This window comes from Phodopus roborovskii, unplaced genomic scaffold (genome assembly GCF_943737965.1).
Source record: "Phodopus roborovskii unplaced genomic scaffold, PHOROB, whole genome shotgun sequence".
NCBI lineage: Eukaryota > Metazoa > Chordata > Mammalia > Rodentia > Cricetidae > Phodopus > Phodopus roborovskii.
The window spans coordinates 19461137-19477694 of NW_026125444.1; the positions used below are offsets into that span (position 1 = coordinate 19461137).

The window sequence follows — 16558 nt, forward strand, 5'->3', positions numbered from 1 at the left end:
TTCACCATAAAAAAAAAAGAAAAAGAAAAAAAAAACTTATAAGAGTGGGTGACTTTCATAACTCACTCTCATCTTTTTTGGGCATTTTTTTTTTTTTATGTGCATGGATGTTTTGCCCCCACATATGTATGTGTACCATATGCATGCAGTGTCACTGAGACCAGAAGAGGGAGTCAGATGCCCTGGGACTGGAGATACACACGTGAGCTGCCATGTGGCTGCTGGAATTGAATCCGGGTCTCCCGGAAGAGCAGCCAGTGTTCTTAATCACGTCTCTCTCTCCAGCTCCTTCACTGTTGTTTCTGTTTTGAGATAGCTTCTCACTAGACAGCACTAGCTGGCCTGAAACTCACCATATAGATCAAGCTGGCCTTGAAATCACAGAGGTCTGGCTGCCTCCGCCTTCTAAGAGCTGGGATTAAAGTCATGTGTCAGCACACTTAGATACCTTCAACTGTTTTTTTAATATAATTTATTTTTTTGAATTTCATTTTATATTCCAACCATAGTTCTCCCTTCCACCCCTCCTTCCATCCTTTCTTGACTCCTCCCAGGCCACCCCTCACCCCTGACCACTCCTCACGGTAAGGGCTCCCATGAGGAGTCAACAGAATCTGGCACATTAAGTTGGGGCAGGCCAAGCCCCTCTCCCATGCATTAAGGTCGAGCATGGCATTCCACCATACGGAATGAGCTCCAACAAACTAGATCATACACCAGGGATAGATCCAGGACCCCTCAGGTAGTCCAAACTTCACAACTGTCTCCCACTATAATATAGAGGGCCTAGTTCAGTCCCCTGGAGTCTCCATAGCGGTCAGTCTAGAGTTCATGAGTTTTTACGAGCTTGGTTCAGCTGTCTGTAGACTTTTCCATCATGATCTTGATCTCTCTTGTTCATGTAATCTCTCCTCCCTTTCTGACTGGATTCCTGGAGTTCAGCCTGGTACTTGGTTGTGGATCTTTGCATCTGGTTCCATCAATTACTGGATGAAGGCTCTGTGATGATACTTGGGGTACACCAGTTCGGGCATCCTCTCTACTATTTCTAGGAGGTTTTGTGGATTCTTAGGAATTAGCCCAGCACCAGGTTTCTCCTTAAGCCCATAGTGGCTCTCTCTATGGAGATATCTCTTCCGTTGCTCTTCTATTCCGCCCCCCACACATCCTGTTCCCTCTTGTTCTCATCCCCCCTCCCCATACTCCTCCACTGCTGGTGGGAGTGCAGACTTATACAGCCACTTTGGAAATGAGTTTGGCTGTTTCTCAGAAAATTGGGAATCTACCTCAAGACCCAGTGATAGCACTCTTGAGCATATACCACAAGGACATTTGCTCAACTAGATGCCTCTCCACTGAAGAATGGATAAAGAAAATGTGGTACATTTACAAAATGGAGTATTACTCAGTGTGGGAAACAATGACATCATGAAATTTGTAGGCAAATGGAAGGAACTAGAAAGAACCAACCTGAGTGAGGTAATGCTGACTCAGGAAGATAAACAGATAAACATGGTATGTATTTGCTCATAAGTGGATATTAGATGTAACGCAAAGGATAACCAGATTACAAGCCACAGCTCCAGAGAAGCGAGGTAACAAAGAGGACTCTAAGAGAGACACAGATCACCCTAGGAAGATCCCCTGGGTAAATTGGAGGCGGGGAGGGGGAAGATCAGTGCCTTCAACTCTTAATTAATAGTTTAGAAAGATTTAAATTCATATTTCCCATGCTAAAAAGTCCCCCATAATGTTTTTTTGCTGAATTTTTATGCCTTATTTTATGCCTTATTATTTCACCTGTTGATTTTTATTTCAGTAATACATTTATTGTTATCATCATCCTTTAGTTTCTCCATCCCCCAGTTTGAAAATGTTGCTTTCCTGTGCAAATTCTTATGTACGAAGCAGTGGAAAACACTTTAAACCATTGTATCTATAGTTTCCTAAGGACAGAGCACATGCCTGCCGCTCTCTCTCCCCCCTCTCTCTCCCTACTCTCTCTCTCTCTTTTCTCTCTCTCTCTCTCTCCCTCTCACTACACATTATCACTTTTTAAAGGCCTACACAGTGATGCTTCAAGAACATGGCTGAGAAACAAATGGCAAAAACAGAAAAAAAAAAATAGCAAGACTTCTCAGGGTTAGAGGGTGGCTACCAGGGTCCAAGTACGTTAGTGGGCTGAAGTTTTCGACTTTCGGTGATTTGGGGCACTGTGATTCCTACACTTGCGATAGAAGGCTGCTGTTATACAGTCTTGGGTCTGTGGCCCTGGCCGGGGGGTGGGGGAGTGGGGGGGACTGTGAGTGTGACTTCCGCTGTGACGTGAGTCTGTGAGGAGGGGCACGCGTTCCAAACAGCCAGCAGAACTGCGTGCTACTTGTTTGACAGGAACCCTGTCCCATGCTGGTCTCCTATTTCTGCCCTCACCCTACCCTTGGAAGGGTTGGGAAGAATGGTACGTCCTCTGTGTTTGGTTCAAAGATGTCTTGACCATGACACCTTGTCCGTAACCCATCTATAGTACATGATTATTCTAGTCCTGGCATTTGGGACGCATCAAGACCTTTCTGTGTCAATTACCACACATATTAACTATTTTCTAAAATGAGTACATAGTGTTCCCACTCTAGGACAATGTTATAAGAGATGTAATCACATACTGATGGATAAGATTCTTAGGAAATTAGAAATGTCTTTACTGTTAGAGTTAGGCTGAATAGTCTCATATGTAATTTTTGCCCGTGTGATGATCTCTGTAACATAAGTCCGCTGGAGTGGGATGGCTGGGTACATGTAACTCACGGAACGAGGTGTGCTTTCCACACTCAGCAGCAGTGACTGCAGGGTACATACGGCCAGGCCTTGTCCGTGAGACGTGACAGCTGCAGGAACCAGCTCCCTCTTAATGTTTGTGTTAAGTGCAGGAGCAAGAGCTGTGTGCTACACAGACATCAAGCCCATTGCTCAAAACTGCTGATGGAAAAATACAAACCAAGTTTACCTTCCCGAAAAAAGTCAGTGTAACAGCAACTGATTTATTTTTATTATAAATGGTTCACCTGTCAGTCTAAAGGATAATTTCATTATCTTACTTTTGGATAAAGCTAATACAATAGCTTGCCACTTCTCTAGGTAGATTAATTTGGGGAGAGGCACTGTATGTTGCAACTTTGGAGTTGGCCTTTCTGATTAACATTATTAGAAATGGCATCCTATGAACGTGATATGTGTGTCTTACCACCCCCGACTTAGTTTTGGGTTTATTTGCATTTTGGTGTCACTTGTGTTTGGATAACTCAGAAATTATCTGTGAACCTGTTGGTAAGAATGTTTTAATGAAACATTCAGAATGTTGTGAGAAATACTAATTTATTACAATATCCACTATCTGTACCTGCAATAAGATTGTAATTGTTTATTATAGAAATTTTAAGTAAGCCTATACTTGTCATTATTGCCGTAGACATGGAAGACTGCCTTAACCCAGGCTGTACCCCTGGCTAAATAAAGCCACACCTCCACCTGGAGAATCAGTTCCTTTTTTTTTTTTTTTTTTTTTTTTTCAATTGTAAACTAGAACCTAGGCATCGAAGTTCTTAGTCAGCAGGTGGACATTCATCACAAATAGATCATACAGCCAGGGGTGGGGTAGTGAACACCTTTAATTCTAGCTCTTGGGAGGCAGAGCCAGGAGGATCTCTGTGAGTTCAAGGCCAAGCTGGTCTATATAATGGTGTTGCATGAAAAATAAATGACCAGAGACAGATACTGGGGTTCAAACTGAAGATCAGGAAAGCAAAGCAGCCAAGCTACCAGGGAGCTCTTACCTCTAACAGGGCTGGGGTGCTCCTGTTCTCAATGTGGCTGGAGAATAAATGCTCCTATCCTCAGTGTGGCTGGAGAATGAATGCCTTATACTAAGACCTTGCTGCGATTAAAAGCATGGGATCCCAGGTGCTGAGATCATCTTTGTGCAAGCTGTTTCCCTTTAGGACTGGATCAAGCTTGTGTAGATCTGGGTGGCCTTGGACTCACAGAGATCCATCTACCTCTTAATCCTGAGCACCACCTCCTAGCTTCTGGATGCTGGGATTAAAGGTGTGTGCCTGGCTTCTATGGCTTGTGGCTGACTTTGCTTTCTGAATCTTCAGGCAAGCTTTAGTAAATCATAAATGATATATCACTGTATAACGCAGGTTCAAGGCCAGCTAGGGTTACATAGAGAGACCCTGGCTCAAAACAAACACACAAATCGTATCATTTCTGCTGTAAAGTAATTCTTATGGGAAAGGCATAGAGTTGCATATCTCCCACAGTAAGAAGGTTTAGCCAGTCACAGACATGGCAGAGAGAAGGAACTGGCTCAGGAGTGAAGTCAGAGCTTGGAGGGCTGCAATGAGGCAGCTGTTCAGTTTCTCTTACTTCCCATGCTATTTTAGTCCTACTTAAAATCGATATGGAGAGGGAGATTACTGTTCTCCAGCCCACGGGGATGGGAGAAAATGGGGCCCTGCGTGCTCACACCTACTGAAGTTGTGCAGTAATTTCCTGTGCTCTGCAATGGCTTTGGAGCATTCTCATCAAAAAGCTGGATGCTCAACCGGACACGTTTGAAATAAATTAGATTTAAAGGAGCCAATCATATTGGCTCCTATTATATTGCGTTCCCTATTGTCTTTGCCAGCTGTCTGTTGATAATAAATTTATTTTTGATCAAATAGATTGAGGAGCTGAGTGAAATAGAATACATTGAAAATCTTCCTATCCTTCGAGTCCTCAATCTGCTAAAGAATCCAATCCAGGTGAGAGTTTATTTTTGTCAGAAGTGGGATGGGGAAAGGAGCAGGGACCAGTCTTGGAATTCTTGTCCAGCCTGTGCTCTTGATAAGGGGCATCAGGGATGTGAATGCAGCTCCTCCACCCCCACCTCTCTGAAAATAATTGGAACAGCTACATGAACTAACATTCCAAACAGCTTGCTTTTGGAGAGGATAGGAGCCTGATTGTCTTTCATGGTCAACACACTGTCAACTGCCCCAGGTCCAGGAAAGCCTGCACTTGAAAGTCTCTTACCTGGTCCTTTAAGAAGCATCTTACACCAACAAACAAACAAACAAACAAACAAGCCCCTCAGTTACCACTCTAAAGCCAGGCAACCCCAACAGCTGGCAGGGAGTAAAGAGGAATTTGTTCATAAGCCAGTAACATTTTATTATTGTAAGGCAAGTTCATAATGAATGATCCCAAGTGATACGAAAGAACACAATAAATAATAAGCCCGCGATGAATTAATAAGAAATAGTCAAATGTCATTACTTTCAGTAATGAAACTCTGGCATTAGAAGAGGAAAGTTTGGTGTCGTAGATGAGATGCCCCCCTCTTCAAGGCTCAGCATCTGCCCCAGAGGATAATCCTGCCACCCTGCTTATCTCATGGGGAGATTAGGGAGATTGAACATTTGAAGAGCTTTATAAATTTTAGGACACATTCTGCACCTTGGTTGTTAATTTAAGGGGGCTGGTGAGCATGAAAATGCAGATCGCTGTGTGTGTGTGTGTGTGTGTGTGTGTGTGTGTGTGTGTGTGTGTGTAGGGGGACCAGGGTCATGGCAGCAGGTTTTGAAAGGCCCAGACAGAATAGAAAGTCCCCGAAAAGGGGCTGGTGTTTGCTGACCCGGGGAAGAGGAAAAGCCACTGAATAGTCCTCTTGTTTTTAATAGAACAAATCCGACTACTGGTTCTTTGTAATATTTATGCTGCTGCGCCTGACAGAATTAGATCAGCAGAAGATTAAAGTGGAAGAAAAGGTATGTAATCATGCTGCTTCATGTCTTTTCTGGTTAATGTGCTCACAAAAGGCATGTTGCTTGCAGCAGGACTAGTGTGACCAGTCCCGGGGAAGCGCAGTATGCAAATCCATTCTTTATTCAGGAGCCACTTCCTGGTGCTAGGATTTGTCAGCTGAGGCCCCTGTTAGGCTGGCTCCCAACATGTGCAGAGACAGGAGTTCCCAGGGTACAATGGGAAGTCTGGCAGTGAGGAGCACTGGTGCCCACTCCACTGCTGCTGTCCATGCCCGGCCGGCGTGGCTGATAGCAGTATGCATAGCTTCCCCACCTGATCGCAGAGTCCGAAATTCCATCTATGTTATTTTGAAAATGAACAATGAAATGGAGCGTGTCATTTGATGTAATCTAAAGGTGTTCAAGTCACTACTCTGATAGTGTAGCTTCTTTACTTTGGCTCTTTACAATGGTCCCGCAATGGTCCCGCTAATCCGAACAGTTCTTGACTGGCCAGCACCTCCCTCCCTCCCTCCATCCCTCCATTCCTCCATCCCTCCCTTCCTTCCACCCTCCCTCCCTCCATTCCTCCCTCCATCCCTCCCTTCCTCCCTCCCCCCTCCCCCATCCCTCCCTCCATCCCTCCCTCTTCCTCCCTCCATCCCTCCCTTCCTTCCTCCCCCCTCCCCCATCCCTCCCTCCATCCCTCCCTCCATCCCTCCCCCTCCCTCTCTCCCTCCCTCCCTCTCCCCTCCCTCTCTCCCTCCCCCCTCCCTCCCTCCATCCCTCCCACAGCTGTGGCAGGCATAGCTGCTAATGACAAGCTTCTTATACCAGATCCAATTTGAGATGGGAATGAAAACAAGGTATAGAGAGGTAGGCACACACATTCTACCCCATAAATGCCTTTCTGCAGCCCGCACCAAAAATAGTTCCAGATGCTTCTTCCCCATCCTTAGTTCCACACTCCCAGCCACAGGGTATGGGCCCCTTTTCACATTTTACAAGTAGAATTAAAATGGAAGTCACCAGTAAATAAAGGGATAATGTTATTTAGGAGGTCCGTGAAGAGAGGCCTCTACACAAAGGGAAGAGCCTGTGTCCGTGGCTGGAGAAAGCCAGGGTAAGGAGGAACAGGTCTGGGAGAGAGTGAGGACAGTCCTGGGCAAGGAGATGTCAGAAAACAGTTCTCTGCTGTCCACTCCGTGGCATCTTGAGCAGTACACTGCATTCCGTCTTCTCATTCTAGCAGTTTGATTGTTTATTGTATTAACATTCACGGAGTACTTCAGACTTTTTTCTTTCGCTCCTCCCAAACCAGGGAATATAAAGAAAAAGAGGACCAAAGGCTGTACTCTGCTTTTCACAGTCACTGTCACTATTGGCATTTTAGCAAAGCTAGAGTTGACGGAAAGGCTGAGTGAGGGCAAGGCTGGGGGTTGTGTGACTTGCCAATCTAGGTGGCAGAGCTAGGACATTCACTACAGACAGCCCTTGTGTTCCTTCGGGAAGCAAACATGTCTCCTTTTTCCTTTCTCTTTACTTCCGGAAAAGGTTACTGCAGTGAATAAGTATGACCCTCCCCCTGAAGTGGTCGCTGCCCGAGATCACATGACCCATGTTGTCAACAGCATGTCACAGCCACAGAGGATCTTTGACAGGTATTTATTAGGGCCCCTACAGGTGGAACTCTGCAGTGAGCAAGAAAGAGACAGGATTGTTGTTCTCTGTCTCTCTCTCTCTCTCTCTCTCTCTCTCTCTCTCACTCTCTCTCCCTCACTCCCTCGCTCCCTCCCTCCCTCCCTCCCTCCTTCCCTCCCTCCCTCCCTCCCTCCCATGTGATGCACTTTCTCTATAGAAGCTGTCTTCTCAGGGCTAGAGAGATGATTCACAGGTTTAAAGCACTGGCTGCTCTTCCACAGGACCCGGGTTCAATTCCTAGACCCACATGTCAGCTCACAACTGTCTGTAACTCCAGTCCCAAGGGATCTGACACCCTCTTCTGGCTTCCACGAATACCAAGCACACACATGGTACACGGACTGGACTACAGACCACATGTAGGCAAAACACTTGTGCACATGAAATAGTCAGGGGTGAGGGGCCGAGCCTCCCACCGTGGCCTGTCATCATGCTCTCGAGTGTCCTTTCACTTTGCTGACTTTCCCAGACATAATGGCGGTCTGACTGGGTCCACTGGGTCCCTTGTATCCCAGCTTGGCAGTGATTCTCAAGTCAAAGGTGTACGTATGCTCTTCTTCTGAGGGCAGAAACACACAGAGCTTGAACCCATCAACAGAAAACGTGTGTCCCTTGTGAACACACAGATCACTTTTCTTGTTGCTTTGACGATGAAGTGCTTTGGGGGTCCATCAAAAGTGGCGCAGGAGTAGAGGGACAGGCTTTGACTTAGGGTTTGAGAGGGCACGCCCCGTCACTGGGAGGCAGAGTCGAAGCAGGGACAATTGCCAAGAAGAGCTGCAGAGGGAACTTTCTTACGTCCGGGCACATCAGGAAGTGGGGCTGACAATGCAGTTAGCTTCCTCCTTCCTCCATATCTATAGACAGTCAGTCCTGGGTGGCAGCCGTGGTGGTTTGAATGAGACATGGCCCCTGTGGGCACACGGATTTGAACACCTGTCCTCAGCTGGGGGTGCTGTTTAGGAAAAGTTATGGAACTGTTGAGGGGTACAGCCTTGCTGGGGAAGGGTCTTGAGAATAAGATGCAATCTCTGAGCATCCTTCTCCAGCTGCTTGCTGCCCCCCTCTCCCCCTGCCATCATGACTCTTCCTCTAGAACAATGAGCCCCAAGTAAACGTCCCCTGTCATTAGTTGCTTTGGGTCATGATATTTTATCACAGCAAAAAGTAACTAACACAGTGCCACACACATGGGTCATATTCCCGCCAGTTAATCTGTCTGGAAAAACCCCTCAAAAAAAATGCACCCAAAGGTGTGTGGTGTGCCTGGCTAATTTCACCCAGACAGGCTGGCAGGCACAATGAACCGTCATGCCATCCGTCCGTTGTAAGCCAGTCCTTAACTGTCAGCTCATGCTAAATACTCCTGCCAGCGAGCCCTCTATGAGGTCAGATTTTTTAGGAGAGTACCTAGAAGGAAGCCAAGCTCACCTCAGAGAAACCTGAGAGTCTCTGCTGAGCCTGCCATCAACACAGCCTTGCCTGGCTATGCACATGAATCTAGTCTCTCACCTCCAGCTCCCGAGACAGATTTACCATCCTTTCTCCATTTCTCTTTAAACAGTCTGTCAGAGCAGATGGCCATTTATGCCATAAGTATAACATAGAAATCTATCAATACCCACAGGCATTTTAAAAATACTTGTAAAGCTCTTGGATATACGCGCTTGTGGCTTCCCACAAGAGAGCAGAATGTCTTATTTCACAGCCCCGGACACGGTTTTTACATACAATGTAGTCATGTTGACACTGACGGTTTAACATGTCTATGAGAGCCCTCCGGGTGAGATGATCTAGCCTTCCGTTGTGTGCATCAAGGAAAAGTACATTTGACTGAAGAGAAGGTCTCTTCCCTGATTTGTAATGTCGCTCGCTGCTTGTTCGATGCTTTAGGATGTATTTATGTAAGAACATGTGTCAAAGACATCAGTAGTAGCGTTTGATAAACATGTATTTCTTGGTCACATCTGGCTGCCAGAAAAACAAGGGCAGAGGTCCAGTAGGTGTAGATTGTGGTTCACAGCTCTCCATCAGTGGCTGCCAGGAAGGCCAGCCATTGCCCTTCCGGCTGCATAGGACACAGCGGCCCCTGGCAGCTGAAGGAAGGCACTAGTGGTTTGGACATGTGGCCTGTCAACTGTATATTTCATTGTTGGAAAATCAGTGTCCCTCTTTTTGGGGATTCACATGCAGCTGTAGGAAATGGTATACACAGACTGTGTACCTTTCTAGCATAGTCCACAATGGTGGCACCCAGGACAAGGGTTAGGCAAGTACCAAAGCCAGGAGACTGGCCCAGAAGCTGTCCGTGTCAGTCACCAGGATTCTCTAGCCCCTCGGGGTCTTCTGTGTTCTCAGCCCTGTCTGGGTCTGCCAAGTTTCAACAGGAGTCTGCCATCCGAGCACCACACTCAAGATGCTTCATCCCAGGCCTCCCTGTGGTGCTCCCAGATAATCTGTGGCTCCTCTATCCCTCCCTCCCTTCCTCATCTTCTCTCATCCCTGGAAGCCATGGATCCACCCCCATCTCATAAATATTGTCACTTCAAGAGTGTGATGTACAGAATTCACACAGGGTAAATAACCCTAAGACTCTCAACTTCCCAGCTCATGCAGGCTACCTTCTTGGAAATTCATCCTTGGAGGGGGGGCTGAATCTTTTTTTTTTTATTGGTAAGCAATATTCCAGGGCATAGGTGTCAGCATTAATTTAATCATTCACATGTGAATGGTATTTAGGCTGATTTTACATATCGATCTCAGGTCCCTCTCCCTCCCTATTCCCCCTCCCATCCCTCTCCCATCTCACCCCCCCCCCCCACTCCACATGTTGGGTGATGCCTTCCAGGAGGGATCATCACAATCTGTCAAGTCATTTGGAGTAGGGTCTAGGTCCTCCCTCCTGCCTCTAGGTTAAGGGACTATCCCTCCATGGGGGAGGTGCTCCCAAAGTCCTTTTGTGCACCAGGAATACATCCTGGTTCCACTATCAGAGGTCCCTTAGACTGCCCGGGCCTTCTGAGACCCATGGTCAGGGGTTCTGAGTTGGTCCTATCCTGGTTTCCCAGCTATCAGTCTGGGGTCCATGAGCTCCCCCTTGTTCAGGTCAGCTGTATCTGTTTATCCCATCCTAGAGCCATCTAGTAGCTGATGGAAGCAGAAGCAGACACCCACAGCTAAACATTGAGCTGAACTCCTGGAATCCAGTTGCAGAGAGGGAGGAATGATAAGAAAATGGGGTCAAGACCAGGCTACAATCATTTTTGTTTTAAGCATGGGGTCTCTCTATGTAACTCTGGCTGGCCTGGATATGCTAAGTTGTCCAAGCCAGCCTTGAACTCACAGAGAGAGTTTCCTGCCTCTGTCTCCCGAGGACTGGGATTAAAGGATTGTGCCACTATGGCAGGCAATACTTTTATTCTTTAGTCTTCCAGTCTAGAGTCACATACCAGCCCTTCCTTTCCTTTGAACAAGTCAAACTGCCTTGCTTTGCTCTACCTTGTGTTAAACAAGGAATGATAGAAACAGCCTCCTTCACTCTGTGGTAATTATGCTGCAAGGGACATGGAGAACTTGTAGATCAGTGCCTTGCGTTTGGTATGGTAACGGCCACTGTGCTCTAAGGCAGTGGATAGGGATGCTGAGCACCGACCTCAGAACTCACTCACTTCGCTCATTGGTGAATTCCAGAGGAAGAAACACCTTAGCAACCAGGGTCTCAAGTGTCCTTGCATGTTTTCCCTTTAGAAAAACTTGGTAAAGTAAATTGAGAGAAATTTGCATTGTACCTTTATCTTTGAATGGGAGGTTATGTTTTATTTTTTGTTGTATATGTGCGTGTGCCTGAGTGTGCATGAGTGCATCATGTGTGTGTAAGTGCCTGTGAAGGTCAGAAGAGGATATCAGAGTCCCCTGGAGTTGGAGTTATAGTTGGCTGTGAGCTGCTAGATGTGGGTGCTGGGAATCCAACCTGGGTCTTCTTAGGAGAGCAATAAGTGCCCTTAGTCCCTTGTGTCTCTAGCCCCAGATGTTGCCTTTGGTATATTATAACCCTGTTTCTGGAGAACGGAGCCATCCTTCTGCTTGCCTGCATTCAGCAGGCACTGTTAAGTATATCTGTGATGTAGAAAACTTGAGCGGGTGGCTAACACGCAGCATCTCTGCTGGATCTTGTTGCAGCACTCTGCCCAGTCTGGATGCCCCTTATCCCATGCTGATTTTAACTGGTCCTGCAGCTTGTGGCAAACGCGAACTCGCCCACCGCCTCTGCAGACAGTTTAATACTTACTTCAGATACGGGTAAGTTTGCCTGTTGGTGTGTAAGTCTTGGAGAGTCTTCAGCCTTGTGGGGGACATCAGTAGTTTCTTTCTACAAAGTTCTCAGATGTTGTTAGCTCTGTCTGCTTTAAGCAAATTCTTACACAGATGTAACAATTTATTTAAGTTACATGTAAAAGCTAGAAACGGCAAGTAAAGTGAACATTAGGTAGATAAGTCCTCAGACATGCCAACCACCATATTGCTACAATTAGATTGGTAGGAATACCTTCTCTTGCCTGATCTGGAATCTTGTTTCACCTGCCATTCTAAATAATACAGTACAAATTATAGAACTTATCAGTTAGCGAAAAGAAACATTTGTCTTTGCCAAGAGCAGTAGTAAATATATCTCAGTGACCAGCTGACCAGCCAAACACATAAACAAGCAGGGCACACTCATTCCTCTACAAACCTTTCCCATGCAGGTTCTCCTAGCTTCTTTGCCATTTATTGAACTGTAATCTACATAGGGTTTTATATTTAATCCTTCAAATGTTTAAATTAATGCAATGCCAACTCAAATCACTCTGAAAGATCTGAAAATCCTGATCTTAATTGAGCACAGTGGTGTTTGAAGGAAGTGTCCTTCTAAGGTCTGGCTGTTGTGTGATGAGGAGAGGTGAACAGATGTCTACTGGTCCCAGGTAGGGAATCTATGGCAGACCAAGGTAGTGATTCCGCTAGAGACCTATTTATAGAACTGATGGGTTTATTGAGGTTATCAACAGTAGTGTGGGCAGTGAAAGGCAGCGACATCACCATCTCTACAGTCCATCTCAGCTTAGGCCAGATGGAGGTGTGGGGGGAGCAGGGCGGGTGGGGCAGTTGGGTGGGTGAGGGGGAGCATGCTCACGAATGGCGTGTCTGGTACTTCCTGGGGATGTACTCCCGGAGTCTGAAGGCACTTACTTCCCTTCAGAACTCCCTGAGTCTTAATGGAATCCTTCAGTTAGGAGGGGATTGCTAGACAACAGTGCAGCCTCTGGAGGTGCACTGCTAATGCCACCTGCTGGGCTGTCTTCCAGGGACAGTCAGTCCCCAGCAGGGCTTGGGACACTTGCTGGCTGGCAGCTCTGGAGTCCTGTGTCTCCTCTCCAGAGGCACATAGCAGCAGGGACAGGGTAGCACAAGTCTTTCCTATCCCTTCCCTCAGTGGCTCAACAAGCTCAAGGGTTCCCATATCAAAATAAATGAATATATGTATGTATGTACATACATACATACATACATACATACATACATATTTCTCAGATGGACACACACACACACGGAATATATCTGAGAAAACCAGCCCATTAGACAGACTTAGAGGTGTTTTAGAAGTTTCTGGAAATCACATTTAGAATTGAACTGTCTGGTCTGTTTCTTCTTCGATCCTTCCATGTGGCAAAGGAATTACTTTGAAATAGTGGTGTCTGCCAGTGGAGTTGAAGATGTAACCACAAAGTAGCATAGGCCTGTAAGAAAAATGAGTTCCTAACGCTGTTACAGAAAAAGTCCCCTCCTACAGCTGTGTATGTTCAAACAATGCGAATGGCATCTTTAAAAGGCCCATTTATTTAGATGCTTAAAATTGCAACTCACTATAGAATGTAAATATTACAAAGTAACAAAAATAAGCTCAAAGTTAATGCTAGCATTAAAAAGCTTAGTGCCATTATGTCCACCTGGGGAAACCCAGCCTGCTTTCAGAGATAAGCTGAGTGCAGTGAGTAGAAGGTCAAACTAGAGTGGTAGGGTGTATGCTGACCATTGTGCTAAAATTTGCAACATTTTAGCAAACCAAACCAACTCAACCTAGGGAACCAGGGCTTTCTCTTATTGCTGCCATGTCTGTAGCGGCATCTGGCAAATAGTCGGTGGCCTGGTCCAAGGTGTGCTTGGTCTGATATGTTTTTCAAAATGCTTATTGACTTACCATCAATATTTGTAATTAAGTCTGCTCATATGTTCTTATCCGGCTGAGTTACTCATCGCCACCCACTCCCGTATGTCCCTTATTAAAATGCTTACCCATCCCGATTCTATTGGTTTCATCAGGGTCCTTTTTTCCTGGCTTGTCTAAGCCAGGAAGAGGAGTGGCCACATCAGCCTTGCTCACCAGTGAGCCCTTGCTGTCTAACATATGACCAGGTGCTTCATACATGTGTAACAAACATTTGTTAAATGACTGGCAGACTGACTGAACAAACGGTCAGCCAGGTTAATTTCCACGTGTGCAAATGTAGTTGAAATGGCAGGTGCCAGGCAGTGCAGATGGCTTTCCTGATGGGTCTGTGGAGAAGCGGATGTGTGGACGAATGAACTCATTCAGCAAGTATTGCTTGAGTTGCTCCCCTGTTGTAGACCCTGGTGATACAGTGAGAGAGACCGCTGCGGCCCCTTCCTTGTGCGGTGTGTAACAATGTGCTGTGTAGATCTGTGCGCGGTGTGAGGTGGTAAAGCAAGCCCCTCAGAATGGACGCTGTGCCTGCACTGCTGATGCTGCCACTGGGATTCGGCTCTCCTGCCTGGAGTTGGTGATGAGTATCCATTGCCACCAACGGCTCCTGCCACCGTCCCCCTCCCTCAGAGGCTCAGAAGCGGGTCCACCCACTGTACCTCGGCATCCCCATGGAGGCAGAGAGCCAGTGGCAAGTCATTCTAAGAATTCTGCCCTAGACTATGTCCTCAGATCACAAAGATGGGCATTAGATAGCCAGTGGCTTCATCCATCTAGAAGACTAAGATAGTGTGTCATTACACAAAGTCACTTTCTGATTAAAACTATAGAGAAACGTCTTCAGGGACAACCCGTCGCTCTCGGTTAGAGAGGGTTTTGCTTGTTTGTTTTTTTAAATGCTCCTTATCCCACATTGATCATAGGTTTTTAATTAAATGGAAGAAGCCATGGATACAGTCTCATTGTACGACATTTTCCTGGCTATTTATTCGGCCCTTCTCTCTCCCTCCTATTTATTTTATTTTTCTTTAAAAATGACATTCACCAAGATCAAGACATTCAATGTCATTCTCACATGCTAAGTTGCATGTACAGAGGTATGGATAAACATAATTCTGCTATGTAACGAACAGTGGTAGGGCTGAGGCATTCTACTGTGACTGGGCATTGGTTTCACTATTTCTTCTTGGCATAGAAATCAGCCAGATGTCCTTTCTTTACCTGTGTTAGTAGTGGCTACTGAGAGATAAAAGTTACTGCCTTCCAAGTCTATTTCTTTATTTGGTTTATTGAGAGGGGTTTGTCTGTGAAGCTATGGCTGTCCTGGAACTCGCTCTGTAGACCAGGCTGGGCTTGAACTCACAGAGATCCACCTGCCTTTGCCTCCTGAGTGCTAGGATTAAGGGTGTGCACATCCACCACCACCTGACTGTCTATTTATTTCTAACTCCATATTGTCATACAAGCCAGAGAGTTCCTGGAAAAGCATTGGATGAAGGAGGTCCCACCAAACTAGACCATCTTCCAGTTTTAAGGCCAGTTACATGACCTGAAGCACTTCATTTCTCCCCCACCTCTGTTTTATAATAATCTCCACTGTCACCGGGACTTTCATGGCTACACATTGTGAGAAGTCATAACAATGTGGCATACTACCTTGTGCTTGAATCATGGGTACGCGGCCAAACTCTGCCTAAATATTGCTACAGGACTTGCTGTCCTGCTCATGGTTTCCAGAGACAACCTAGTCCAGAACCGAGGTTCTAAATCTGTGTGTGTGAGTCACACCCACATGGCCAACCTCCTTAGACACCTGCTCACTCTTTGTTCTTGGACATCTTTCCATCCTGTCATCTTGCCCTAGGTACTTTAGAACACCAATATTAGGGATGGCCATCCAAATCCCTTTCCTTCCTGACAGTGTCCTTTCCATGGGCATGAATTGTTAGGGGCTTTGGTGAGAGCTCGCTCTGGAATGCCAAAGCTCCCTTAGTCCTTTGTCATCAGACATGAAGTCCCTAGCTTAGTCATTTTGGTGGTAAAGAGAAACGAACAGGGAGTGTGGCTCCCATTATAAGCCATGATATCATTACGTATTACGATTTCATTATGTAATTAGTGAGTAATAAAGTCATAGAAATATGCGGGGGCGGGGGGGACGGCGATGCTGAAGGGGAGGGCCCAGAGAAATCCATTTCTGTTAAATTCGATGCTGCTGTTCCTAACTGAGCTTAGTGAAACGATGCTTTTACCGTGAAGTATTTCCCTATCGGGATGTTCACAGTCGGGCAGCATAGACACAGTGGAGGTTTCTGTGTGTAAAATTGGGTGACAGATTGAAAAGACCACAGGTCATCTTGGGTCCTTTTTAATAGAAGGTCCCACAGCCGTCACCAGTCCTCATGCCCATTCTCCACATGACTGGAGCCATCTCTTCGTTTACCTGTCCACATGTTTCAAATTGTGTCTTTGTTTAGTCCCCTTCTAGAGATTCTTCAAAACTCCCTGCCACTCAATCCCTTTGTTGGGAAATGTAAATTCAGTGTAGCGTGTAAAGATTTTGCTGAGGGTGTGCAGCCATGGATACCAGACCACAGATTTATCTCCTCTGACTGTCAGGGACACCAACAGACAGCAGGGCCCAGGTCTCTTGGCACAGGGAGAAATGCCAATGTGTTCCAATAACAAAACAAATGTCACCATGTTTTGAATGTACTCCATTTCTGGTGTCTACACTGTAAACGCAACATTGAGACCTGAAATTTTCCAGCTACAGTGAGTTCTTGATTATAACATAAAGGAAACCATT

General features: G+C 46.1%; 1 protein-coding gene across 1 annotated transcript in view; it reads left to right on the plus strand.

Moving 5' to 3' along the window:
- The window catches only part of Lrguk (leucine rich repeats and guanylate kinase domain containing), a 69560-nt gene that overhangs the window by 35197 nt on the left and 17805 nt on the right, over window positions 1-16558 (plus strand). Inside the window, exons 8-11 of the mRNA XM_051175889.1 lie at window positions 4725-4805; window positions 5724-5810; window positions 7341-7447; window positions 11667-11786. Of these exons, the coding sequence (XP_051031846.1) occupies window positions 4725-4805; window positions 5724-5810; window positions 7341-7447; window positions 11667-11786 (395 nt within the window). The remainder of the gene's footprint in view (window positions 1-4724; window positions 4806-5723; window positions 5811-7340; window positions 7448-11666; window positions 11787-16558) is intronic.